Source organism: Athene cunicularia (genome assembly GCF_003259725.1).
Source record: "Athene cunicularia isolate RWA chromosome 4 unlocalized genomic scaffold, athCun1 chr4_part3, whole genome shotgun sequence".
Lineage (NCBI taxonomy): Eukaryota > Metazoa > Chordata > Aves > Strigiformes > Strigidae > Athene > Athene cunicularia.
Genome location: NW_020799100.1, coordinates 23662002 through 23674932, shown reverse-complemented (window position 1 = coordinate 23674932; position 12931 = coordinate 23662002). Strand labels below are relative to the sequence as shown.

Below are 12931 nucleotides of genomic sequence, written 5' to 3'. Positions count from 1 at the left end.
ACGATAAAATCTCCTAATGGCAAAGCAGGACTCTCTGGAAGACAGCTATCCCCTACCTTAAATCAGGGAGGGAATCATGTCTCTTGCTGCTTTCAGTTTAACTTTAGAAAGCAGAACAAAACAAGGTTCCTCAGTAGTAAAGAACTGTGAAGAATACATCTGGGTTTTGGCTTCTTGGCAATCTAGCACCTGACAGAAGGTGTTGGATATGACACTCTTCTTTAAACTGAAACCTGTCTGAGCAAGACTTGTTCCCATTTAAGAGTGGTTTGTTTTGAATTCGTTTAAATTGACTGGGAAGTATTTCAAGCTGAAGCTCTGTGCATCTGTCACAAACTGAAATAAATGCCCCAGTCAGAGCTTTCAGTGGTTGAACTGCAGCAGAGGGACGCAATTTCCTTGTTATTCTGTGTCTGTTTGAGTTTCATAACTGGACACCTGCAAGTATAACTTAGGCATTTTTATGCTGCAAACTATCCAGTTTCAGTGGTAGCAGAGGATAGGTTTATTTCAGAAACACTTGGTTTGGGGAATTAACCACTGTTTCTATAACTCTTCGGCAAGATGCAGTAATCTTGGAGCTTAAGCACACAGAGGTTTGTGTTCCAGACATGTGACTGAGAAGTTTGGCTAGGTTTAAAACCTGTCTTTCTCTTTTTCCTTTCTATTTTCTAAAACTCATTAGAACAGATATTTCCGCATATTTGCCTCCATAAAGTTTCTGTAAAGGTATAACAGAAAATTGCGTCCTGTAAAATTAGAGAGCTGGGTTTTGCCTTTTGGGATATGGCTGCTTCTCAGGAGCATAAGCAAATAACAGATGTGAAAATACTCTGCAAGAAGAAAGCATGACATGAAACAAATATTTATTAAAAAGGACTGTACAGACAACTTAAACAGGTAAGCACACTGTTACTCCTACTGGGCACTGGAGTGAAATATTTAAAACACAGAAACCAGTGAAAACACCAGATATTGCTAAAATACCTAAATGCTAAAACGAAAACCTGTGTCAGAGGAATCAGAAAACCGTAAAATAAAGGAAAGCACTTTTCTTTATTTAAAGTGCTGTTAAAGTCTTAATTTCTTGAATAGCCTGCTATTTAGAGTAACACATCGATGGCTATTCTTTCAAAATTAGATTTTGTGACTTAAAGCCATGGGCAGGTTCAGTCAGTGTCCTGTTCAGAAAACTGAAGTTGAATTCAGGAAGTACAATTATTAAAATTTGACTTACATTTTCTTTGAAGTTAATGGGGTCCTTGGCACTAAAGTTTGAACAACTGATCTACCCCAGCTTGGGTACAAAGATTTCTGTAGCAAAGCCTTTTACACACAGTAGAGTGTTCATGTCCTTTCAGCATGAGCTTAAGGTGGGGGGCAAGGGGAGAAGCTTGTATTTTGGGTTGGGGTTTTTTTTGCCATTTGGTTGCAGAACAGGATTATCCTTTGAGGCAAGTAAGGAACCAGCAGTAGAACCGAAAACCAGCTATAACAATCCAGTGATTTTTGTTGTCACTTTAATATCCATTGGAAAGGGAATGACAAAGCCAGAGTTAAACTTCACTTTAGTAATATAAAAGTGTCTTCTAATAATTAGAATCATAGAATATCTAGAGTTGGAAGGGACCCACAAGGATCATCAAGTCCCACTCCCTGCTCTTTGCAGGACTACCTAATGCTAAACCATATGACTAGAGTGTCATGCAGACTTTCCTTCAACTCTGGCAGGCTTTGTGCCGTTACTGCTTCCCTGGGGAGCCTGTTCCTGTGACAGACCACCCTCACAGTGAAGAACCTTTTCCTACTGTCCTGTTGCTGGTCACCAGAGAGAGGTCGGCATCTCCCCCTCCTCTGCCCCCACCATGAGGAAGTTGTAGACTGCTATGAGGTTCCTCCTCAGCCTTCTCTTCTCCAGGCTGAACAGACCAAGTGACCTTGGCTGCTCCTTGTAAGTCTTGCCCTCAAGACCTTTCACCATCTGGGTCACCCTCCTCTGGACACACCCTTAGTAGTTTGATATCCTTCTTACATTGAGGCATCCAAAACTACACACAGTACTCAAGGCTGCACCAGTGCAGTGTAGGATGGGACAATCTCCTGCCTTGACTGACTAGCTGTGTTATGCTCTACACACCCCAGGACACGGTTGGCACTTTTGGCTGCCAGGGTCTCAGCAATGCAAGCTATTCATGTGGCAGAACTTTGTAAAGGATGTGAAAAAAGATTTGTAAACACCAGTACGTGATTGACACAAATACAGTAGGTCATATTCACTTTTTTTTTTTTTAAGAAAACATACCTTGTTAAACACAAGAGCACAAGAAACTAGTTTAAAAAAGTAAAAATACAAAACTGCCACGCTAAATTAGTAAATGGTGCCTCCTTAAGCATACTTCAGTTTAGAGTTCTAGAGACCTCCCAAGAAAGCAGGAACCTGGCAATGTAACAGTAAAGTGAGAGAGAGCAGCTACAACTAACCCTATTTCAGAACTGTAAGTTGAAGTTTCTACAAATATATCTTTCTATTCATGCTACTTCATTGCAGACCATTTGCCCATCCTCCATTGTCGCTACTCTTTAAATTTATCTATGGCTGTCATCAAAGTATGCACATGCTCTGGGGGAGTCCATGTACTGTCCTTTAACTCTGTGCATTTTCCCTTCAACTCAATAGGAATTGCTCTGACCAGGGCACACAGCATGTGGCTGCTCTGACACTTAAAAGTAGAATCCAGTATTTGTGTTAGGAAACTTGCATGATCATAGAGCTAGGGCACTACTGCCATTTGGAGCATGGGGTCAGGCTACTGACCTCCATTATTGCTGTCTCACAGAGACTGAATCCCCGTAATTCAGCTAACAGAATTTACTGCTCTTCACATATTTTCAGGACCGCAGGGTCCACATTCTGTCTCTGCTGTTGACAGATGCTTAGCTATGAAACATTAAAATGGGAGAATATCAACTGAACTTGGCATAAATTATAGGACTGTATTCAATAAAATACTCATGTACTTTGTGACAGAGTTGGGAAATCCATGGCAATGTATGTGATTTGGCCAGTAAAATTGGTTTATGTGGCTTTGTACAGTCCCCAGCATTTGGCAAAGTTCTGACCAGAGACACTGGGCTTCCCTGTCCTTCCTATTTAACAGGCAAAGTTCTCAATATAACCACTCTAGCATAATAGTAGAAGAAAACCTGGGTTAAAGAGAGAATGTACAGAGGTGGTCCCTGTCTCCTGAAGTTAGTGAAAAGAATATTTAATAGTCAAGATCAATTTAGATGGCAAAGGTGGTGACAAAACTGGGATCAGAAATGAGTAAATTTTAAGCCTCGGTTCTGTAGCTGGCCCACTGCCATCGTCCCCATTGGAGGAACTGTTGTTACCTAGGGTGAAACAAAGGGAAGACACGAATACGGGGAGAAGTCTAAAGGATCCTTTAGTAAAGGCTCTTTTGGCACACATACAGAGCAAGAAAAAAACATGGGATGAAATAAAGCTTACTTGAAAATGACACATTAAAGATACAAAAATGGGAGGACGATGACACCAAAGCCAGGCAGTTCTGGCAAAATATATCAATTTTTAGTTGATACTGCTCCTGGTGCATGTTCCTAAACTCTCCTGTGCTCCAGTGGAGGATATGCCTGCCAAGGGAGATTCTGGCTATAGAAACCAGGAGTAGATGATGTGCAGAATGGCTCGTGTTGCAGTCTGTGTGCAGAGAGATTTGAGATCTTCCATGCATGTTTCCTAGAGAACCACAGGCTGGTTAGCCACAGAACCTAGGAGGACCATTAATACAGTTCATCTGAGCCTTGTACTTAAGTCAATCAGTCTTCTGACTGCTGAAAGTAATGCCATATTAAGATGTTAAAGCATCACAAATTACATCATTTTTAGAAATTCATACACAGCCAGCAACTTGATCCCCCTTCCAAATTTTGTCAAGTCTGATGGAATGGTGCAGTCAAACTCTAGTGAACTTATGTGAGTCCTTAATGCACCAATTCCCTGTGTAACCAATTTCTCTTTTTTCCCTTGTATAAAAAGAGCTCTATTGGATACCCAAACCTATGCAATCTTACTAGCTTGGAAAAGAAATTGTTCTTCAGTGAAACAAAAATAGACAGCCTGCTATTTCAGTACTTCAGATAGTCTCCTGTTACCAGGAGAAAGCAGAATAATCTTTTAGTAACATCTGTTTGTAAAAAGAGAACATAAAAGCCTTTGTGGTAATCATATTTGGTCAATAGGAACAGCCTGGCATTTAGGATACCTGCGTGAGAATTCCACATTGTTTAGAAGTCCAAATGATGGTATGATTGGAATGTTAAAGTGTAGCACCAGTAATACTTACTTTCCTAAAACCAAATCCTAAGGACTGGAAGGAAATTAAGACAGAACAGGAACATTGTGCTTACATTGCGTTAAATAGAAAACAATGGGTCGGTCATACTTGAGTCTGCACTTCAGTAAAGTCTGGCCACATTTGCAGTTCTACCGGAAGGGTACTGGAATAGATCACGTGTTTGCTTGTCAATCTTCTGGGCTTCATTCATCCTGTTTCCTCTTGGGCTTTTTGGGATTCCGAGATCGGCTCTTTGCTTTGCAGAGTGGACATATGGGTGCGTTCCGATGAATTTGTTGGTGACACGATAAACATGCCTGAAATGTGACATTACAGCCTCTTATTACAAAGGTTTAAGTTGTTACACTGATTATTGAGTATCATGTTCTAAGTTACAGTACAGAAAAAAATAGCTAAGGCTTCTTGCCTTCAAAGGCAAACCAATGCTACATTCTACACAATCCAGATCTCTGGACTGTACAGTAACTTCAACCGAAACACGAGAGTATCTCATTGAATTGAAACTACAGTTCATCAGCCCCATGGTTCAGGCATGTATCGGTAACTAACATTAAATACTACTTCGTGTTAAATGTTCCACATCTTTTAGGGATGTTTACATGTGTAATAGCTCACTGAGTCAGAGAAGTAACAGAGAAGGCTAACTGCAATGTCGTAGAATTCAAGGCAGGAGCATTCAAGCAGGTTAGATGGCTTCCACATATTTAACACAAGATGTAGAACTCTGCCCTTTTGCTCCATACTAAGCCCTTTAACTTCCATTTAACTGAAGCATATTACATTCAAAAAGGCTTTTTGATGGCCTAACTCCAGATAGGAAGTACATAAATACGGAGTATACCTACATCAGTTTGCCTCCTTAGTCAGTGAATCTTTGGAACTTGGGTGGGATGAATACCCCTATGGAATTACTCGACTCTTTTTACTGACTACAGATGGAGCTGACTAAAAATGTCACTTAAGTGCCTGTGGTTAGGTTAAATTAATCAAATTGAAGATGTCAAGAAATGCAGAAACAATCACCTTTCCTGGTAATTGTACCACCAGTGATTAGTCTCCCTCATAAAATATGTGCATTACTTCAAATTTGAATCCATTTGGGATTAACTCCCAGCTATTAGTTTTTCTTTTGCCCAGCATTTTTTTTTCTTGCTCGCCTTTCTCCCACATGAAACACAAGAGTGGGTAGTGCCTCTATCTCTGCTGAGAAGACTCTAAGTTGGAAAGGAGTCGCATAACACAGAGCCTTGTCCTTAACGCTTGATGACTGGTGCTAGTGCTTTATATCTACTGGGGTTGCTCTTGATTTGAACCACCACAAGAAAAATCAGAATCAGGACACATCATTTTTCCTCTTCATAAATACTGATCAGCTTAATAAACAAATCCAGTGACAAAGGAGAAAGCCCGGCGCATTCCATCTCCTGACCTTCATGGGAGGTGGCTGCTGTCTGAAAGTCGCTGTCTGTCTGGTGTCTTGTTTCCTCGCCACTTGCAGCTGTTGGGCAGCTGCTGCAGCTGCAGCCAGAGACTCTGGGATGGGAGGCTCCTGTGGTTCTGTCTGCCATTCTGCTTTCTGCTTTTCAAAGTAGCTAGAGAAAATAAAAACAAATAAAAAGTATAAACATCTTCTGGAGTATTCCGTTAGTTTGTAAAGGATATTTTGTGTGAATATATAATGGGTTGCATTTCACTATCACATTCCTCCACTAGAGTCAAATTGCCTACACCACTTGGACTAGTTCATCAGTAGAATTGGTGGTATTTTCCTCTACATTTCTGCACTTCAGCCAGATTCCAGGTTGTCAGCTTCTAAGATACCCTGATGTACAACTGGATATAAATCTAATAGGATGAAAAGCGGACAACATATATATTTGATCCTTAGTAGTTTTAGATGCACCTTTTACATTTTAGCAATGCACAATTTAGTTTTCACAATTTATTCTGTTAGAGTGAGTAACTTTTGTATGCAACAGATAATATATTCTTTGTAGTGCCAAGGTGCTTGGAATGGAAAACAGCATTTCTGAAGAAGTGCAAAAGAAATGTTGAAAACTGTGTGTCTGTGAAAATGATGCCAAATGTGCTGGGCATTAAGAGTAAGTTTCTTAAAACATCATTTGCATTTAAAACTCATCTGTTAAACAGAGGACACTGTTCTTTGAACAGTAGCTAATTCTGTCCCCCACCTAGGTTATATCTAAAAATGAAACTCTTATTATCCAAATCTATTCCACATCTACGGTAAACTTACTTGTTGACAGTCATAAGTGTATGGCTAAATGCCACTGCCATGTGCATGCAGCAGAAAGTAAAATTCTGACTAGCAGTAGCACAAACCAACTGAAGAATACTTGTTTTGTATCCCTTTCTTGTAGTGCCTCCTACCTCTGCTTGCTAAACAGGTAAAAAAAAATATTTTCAGGAAGAAAAAAGTTGCTAGAAAAAGCAGCATATGGTATAAAAATCTAGAGAACCAACCACCCTTGAATTTTGCATGTCATATGTAGAGCGTGCAGCTTGGAATAATCTAAATTTAATTTTCAACAAATTCAAACTGAATGTTAGCAAATATATGTGCTCCCACATCCCTTTTTTATTAACTTTTGGTTTTCATGCTTAGCTTTTAGGTTCTTTCTTCCACCCACCAACAAAAGTAAAATGACAGAACAACCAGCAGAATCTAGAGAAGGTATAAAGCCAGATGATGCTTGCTTCGGAGACTTACTCAAGGGATAGTTTCTCTTCCTCCTCACACAGATCTGGCAGCCTCTGCAATCCCAGAGTCATCCGCAAAGCATCTACATGCTCCTTCAGGGGTTTGTACTCCTCATGTAGGCGACGAGTAGATTCCAAGAGCTTGTTGAGGTCGTTCTCAGACTGCTTGATAGTATTCTCCATCTGAAACAGGAGAACAGGCATACTTTTAAAGAACTGTCCCAAAAGTGGTGCTCTGACTGAGCAAGAGACTATCAGAAGAGATTTTTCTTACTAAAGTTGGAAGAGATTTGAGACAATGCAATAGTAAAACAGAGTTAAGATGCTGGGAGCAGGAAAACTGGGCAAGGAAGAAGGAACTGAAAGTGACATACAAGATGCATTTTCATTTTAAAAGGCCATATATGAACTGAACAACAGAAGAAGGTAGACGGGCTGCAGATGAGTCACCAAGTGAAGAGCTATGGAAAACTATCAAGGGACAAAATTAAAGTAAACTAATTTTCTGTGTTTCTAAGATACCTGAACACTGATGGTTAGAAGTTAACAAACAAGCTAGGGAAAGGTTCCTGCTTCTCTTACTGCAGTAAATGGGAAAAGCAACAGAGAAAAAGACAAACTGACAGGGAAGAGGGAAGGATGAAACAGAGACAGAGGTTATGCAGCTGGGTAGGAGAAAAGTCATTTCAAGTGATAAATAAATGCAGTCTGCACATCCAGTATATAGCTTATATTTGTTTACAACATTGGAGCTTTTTTTCTTCTGGTGCAAAGCACAGTACCTTCAGAGCTAGAAGGCACTATACAGTCATGTAAGTGCTCTAACAGGGCATAAAACCCTCAGGTTTAAAAATACATTCCCCGTTTAGCCCCCTAATTTTCTAATCTTCTAGTAACTTTTATTTGTATTAATTCCTTCAGGCTGGTGCTTCTTAATGTTTGGTGGTTCCACTCAGTGATCAAGGTCAGCTCTTCCAACAAATATATTTCCTTAGAATCTCTTTTCTTTCAAAAACCTCCAATCAAAAGTTTCCAAAGTTTTGGAAAAACTGCCAAACTGCCAGCTGCCAAAGTTTCGGTTTCCAGGTGCTAAATGAGAAAAGACTAACAGGAAGAAAAGTTTTCTATGGGACTGCCAGAGTGGTGTTACTGTGGCTACTGGTAAAGTTGTAGCTACGGTGGGCTTGGTTCTCTATCCTCTGGATCCAAATGCTTACTATGCAACATTACAAAATACCCTGCCCAACACAGACAGGGAAAAACAATTATCCTGAAATAAATTTACTTTGCACTCTTTGTAGTATCCTAAGGTGGTGTTGTAAAGTCCAGATTATTGAACCAGAAATGCTTCACTGATGTGCACAATTCCACAACCTGTGGAATGATTCACAATACAACTGTGACTTAGGTTGTCTGCAGCTGGGCTGTTGCATACCACATTAATATCAGCATGGATCAGCCGCAGCTCCTCCACATGGGCCATCTTCTCTTGCAGCAGCAGGTCCATTTCCTGTTTGTATTCTTTCAGGTGCCTCTCCTCAGACTCCAGGGCTTCAAATTCTGCTTTTAGTCGTGCCTTTATTTTTTCCATCTGCAAAGTCTTATTCCTGGATCCCAGTGATAATTAAAAATACAGAGAGATGACAGTAAGTCACTGCAACATATTTTAGCGAGGTGTCACTGTGTATGTGAATAGATGGAAGAAGGTATAGCAGTAATAGACAAGGGTGAGACTAAGCGTGAGAAAGGATGAAGTGCAATGAGAGAACTGAATTCTAATCCCAGTTCTTTTGCTAAGCTTTTCAGTGCTATGAGAATTCTTATACTGAATTATGAAATCAACAGAACATTGTCAGACTTTGTAACTGTAGAATCAGAGAATTTGTACCAATAGAGTTCTACTGCATCTGTTAAATTAAACTCTAGTTCCAAGATAGATAAATCCAGAAAATCTAGGAGGTTTAGCACAGGATTCTGAGAAATGTAAAATGACTTGGAGGAGCATTATAGTGTCATATACACTGACTAAAACTATGCGGACAGTAATATGAACTGCTAAAACACTAACTTCAACATAAGGTTAAAGAAAATTTCAGAGAAATGACCTGACAGAATAGTAAAAACTCAAATTACACCAGCCATCCACATCCCACTTGCAAGTAACTCTGCATTCTCTCGGTTCTTTCCAAAGATCCGGCATCTGTCACATATTTGTAAATGTTTCTGCCCACACCTTGCATTCTGATATTTCTTTTTCATTTGTGCCAATCCATAATTCCATAGCAAAAATGTTTAGATACTGAGTCCTTATTTCTCCTCAAAGCTTATAATCAAGGAGTGTGAGTTTCAGCCATCAGACAGTTTTGCGCAGCAGAACAGCCTACTGCTGTTGTGATTCAACACTTGTCCAAGCTGTTGAACAGAACAAACAAACCGTTCTTGGTCCTGCGATTTAGTTAATGAAGAGGCCTTAGTTATTTTTTCTGTACTGGAAGTTAGAATATGGCACCAATGTGTCAGTAACACTTAAATGTTTCTAAGAGGCTGCAATGTCACACTTCAGGCATGTAATCAAGAGTTCAGAACTCCTTGCTTTAGCTTGTGTGAAACGAGGATGTCACGTTCCTTTTTAGTCACCTAACACCTAGTACAAATAGATCCAAATAGATTTCCAAGTGCACTACTAAATAACACAGTAGACTTCCTATAGGCAGGATGTAAGAGGGAGATGGGGAAGAAAATGTTTGCATTCATGTTTGAATATCCTGTTCCTATCCCAATGCAAAGTGGGGTGAGTTTGGTTCAAATTCACTGTAAGCAGCAAAGCTGACTATAGAATAGTCTGTAGATTACAGGAACCTGCCTACCAGATTAGCAGTGAGACCCCAGAACAGGGATTTCACCTCAATCCTAGAACTGGGTGTGTGATTTCCCTTCCCACTAGGCCCAGACTTGCTCTCATTGAAGCAAGCAACATGGAAAAAAAAAGAAATTTTAAAGCTAGCCTGAGGACTCTTTCAAGTATATGGCAGGTGTCTGTACAGATTTTATTCTTGCTTTCATTTGACTGAAGCTCACCTTCTGTCACCATCCCTGTTGGGGAGGCTCTGATGTTGTGCCTGTGAGTCCTCCTCTCAGTCCCCTTGTTTCTGTTTCCCCATCAGTCTTTGTGAGTTCAGTATCTGCCTATGCACCTAGTTTTGGTAACCTTTCCCTGAGTGCGTGAGACGTTATGGGCACAATGGGCTTCCACCATTTGCTGAAGAGCATGGGAGAAAGGAGAGTCAGTCCCTGGGCCAACTAATTATGGCTATATATTCCAAGCATTATAGCCAGTAATGTTACCAGGGTTCCTCCCTTTCTCACTTCAGGAGTTTATAAAGCTGAGAGAGATAAAAACGGTATCATAAATAACTTCTTCAGTGTGTACTGAGAAATGGGCTGCCTGGTAAGGATAAGATGAATGAAGGAGATTAAAAACAGAACAAAAAATAAAAAAAGAAGGTCAGAGGGACTGCTGCTTGTTTCCTCAGAAGAAAATAAGACTAAATTCTGCTTTGCATTATTTCCAGCCATTGCACCCCATGACTGTTAAGAATACAAATACCAGACCAAAAATAGATACAGAAAAAGCCCATTACAGGGTCGCATCAGAGGTCACTCAGAGACATTTACAGGTATTGTGGAAAACATACTTAAAACCAAATTTGATAAAATTCACTTGGTAAGTATGATTGTTGTATCTGTGCTGCAGCTCACCATAGAGTTGACCTTGTTTCATATAGTATGTTTATTGTAGAAAATACGAATTGTATACCTGTGAGCATATACTTATTTTAAAAGGTACACAGTCATTCCAAGTTTGGAAAAGTCTGTATCTCACCATTAAGAGTAAAAAATAGCTGACGAAATAGTAAGTCAACTGGTAAAAGTTTTATGAATGAAGTGCAGAAGACTGGATGTAGATAGAATTCAAGTATGTAGCTACAATAGTGTAATCTTTAATGTCACTGAAGGTGTTCTGTCATTTACTATACAATGGCATATACTAGTTTAAATGTAAATATTGGACGTAAACCAGTAAAAGAGATCCTCTTTACCTTCCATTTTAAATGTGGCAATAGCTCACTAAAAAGTACCATCCAACCATCTACCCCTGTTTTCATCAAGTCTCATTGTTCCCATTTACTTATTTATTTAGTCATGGCAGCTTTGATTACTGAAACTGGCAGTTATTTGTCCCCAGTTTCCTCTCTTGTATTTATGGCATGCGTTCACCTCAGACAATGGAAATAGATCAGTTTCTTCACTGTTACTAGTCACTGGCTGCCATGCTCTGCCAAATTGCTACAACAAATGAGTTGCAGGGGATTGTTTAGTCCAAATGATTAGATTTAGGAAAGAAAAAGTGCACACAAATTAGAATTCTTCCTGCTAGCATCAGGCAACATGCAGTAATATTTTAAAACAGAAACCGTGTGATTTCTATACTGCCTGATTAATTCTGCCCTCATACTTTTTTCCCTTCTATTTAAGTTCTTACACTGCACTGATAACAGTATTTGATAAGTGCATCCCAGTAGGGCACTAAGCAGTGAAACGAGCATCTGTCATCAGTAAGTTCACTCTCATTCTATCTCCTCCCAGTCAGAACAGAGATTGAATCTTTAGGCATGTGTTTAATTTTATGACTGTGGTTATTTCTGTGGAACTACTCAATGCATATAAATAAACACATGCAGATGTGTTTGGATTGTAGGCATATACATACATTTACTGACTGAGGTATTCCATTGACTGCAAATTATATAGATACAGGTCTTCAAAAATCATACTCCAGAATTCCTGCAAAAACCCAGCTGAGCTGCCTTTAATCAGTGATAGAGAATGGGCAATTTCTTTGATTTTGATTGTGAGGGCTCTCTTCCAGTAGTATAATACATGGAATGCAAATTAAAATAAAGCTGGCCAAATCTATCAAATATGTGTCTGTAAACATAAGAAATTCTCATGTTTATGTTGAAATAAATTCTTCATAGAATGCAAGCTCCTTTTAAAAGATTAGGGATGAAAACACAGGTTTACTTGATCAGATTTTGTTAGAGGCAACTCAAAACTGACATCAATGTTGCAAGTAGGATTAACTTTTTGATGCTGATTTTTTATTTAAAATACCTTCAAGCAACTTTCCTGATACTTCACTGTGCACTAAAGCCAGTAACGTCACCTTTACCGTAACTTACACCACAAATAGCAAAAATGTCTTAATTACAGTTTATGAATCACCTTTGAATATATTCTCAGAGAATGCACCATACATTTCCAGATACAGGATATGAGTCTCTGAAAAGATAATTTAATGAGATATTTAAATTAAGTGTTACGATAACGGGACCACAAACTGAAGTAGGCCATATTTAGAGCTGTATTTTAAAACAGAGCCTGCCTAACAGTTGAGTGGAAAAGCACTGTTCTTCATTTCTTTCTACAAATAGTTTTGGGACGCCGGACACACAACTATTTTTGCTGTCTCTCTCTCACACCCTGTGGCATTGTGTGAAGGCGGCCGAGGCCCATACGCCGCTGCCCGATCCGCCTCTCCCACACGTGAAATGTGCTTCTTGGAGGTGCCGTTACCGGCCAGTCCCCGTGACCACCGCACGCCCAGCCGGCGGCAGCGCCCCTGTGCCCGGCCTCTCTCCCCGACAGCCCCTCGCCAGCTGCCGGGTCCCAGAACAGTCCCCACGGCCCAGGGCTCGGCCTCGCGCCCCACTGACAGCTCCACAGCCGCGGCCCTCGGCTTCTCCGTAACGGCTCCGGGCTTCGCGCTG

At 40.1% G+C, this 12931-nt stretch overlaps 1 protein-coding gene across 1 annotated transcript in view; it reads right to left on the bottom strand.

Annotated features, from left to right (window-relative positions):
- Positions 1 to 2293: 2293 nt before the first annotated feature.
- ZC4H2 (zinc finger C4H2-type containing) overlaps positions 2294 to 12931 on the bottom strand; it is a 12433-nt gene continuing 1795 nt past the window's right edge. Inside the window, exons 2-5 of the mRNA XM_026848431.1 lie at positions 8536 to 8707; positions 7111 to 7283; positions 5809 to 5971; positions 2294 to 4675 (exon numbers count right to left, since the gene is read on the bottom strand). Of these exons, the coding sequence (XP_026704232.1) occupies positions 4562 to 4675; positions 5809 to 5971; positions 7111 to 7283; positions 8536 to 8707 (622 nt within the window). The 3' untranslated portion in view covers positions 2294 to 4561. The remainder of the gene's footprint in view (positions 4676 to 5808; positions 5972 to 7110; positions 7284 to 8535; positions 8708 to 12931) is intronic.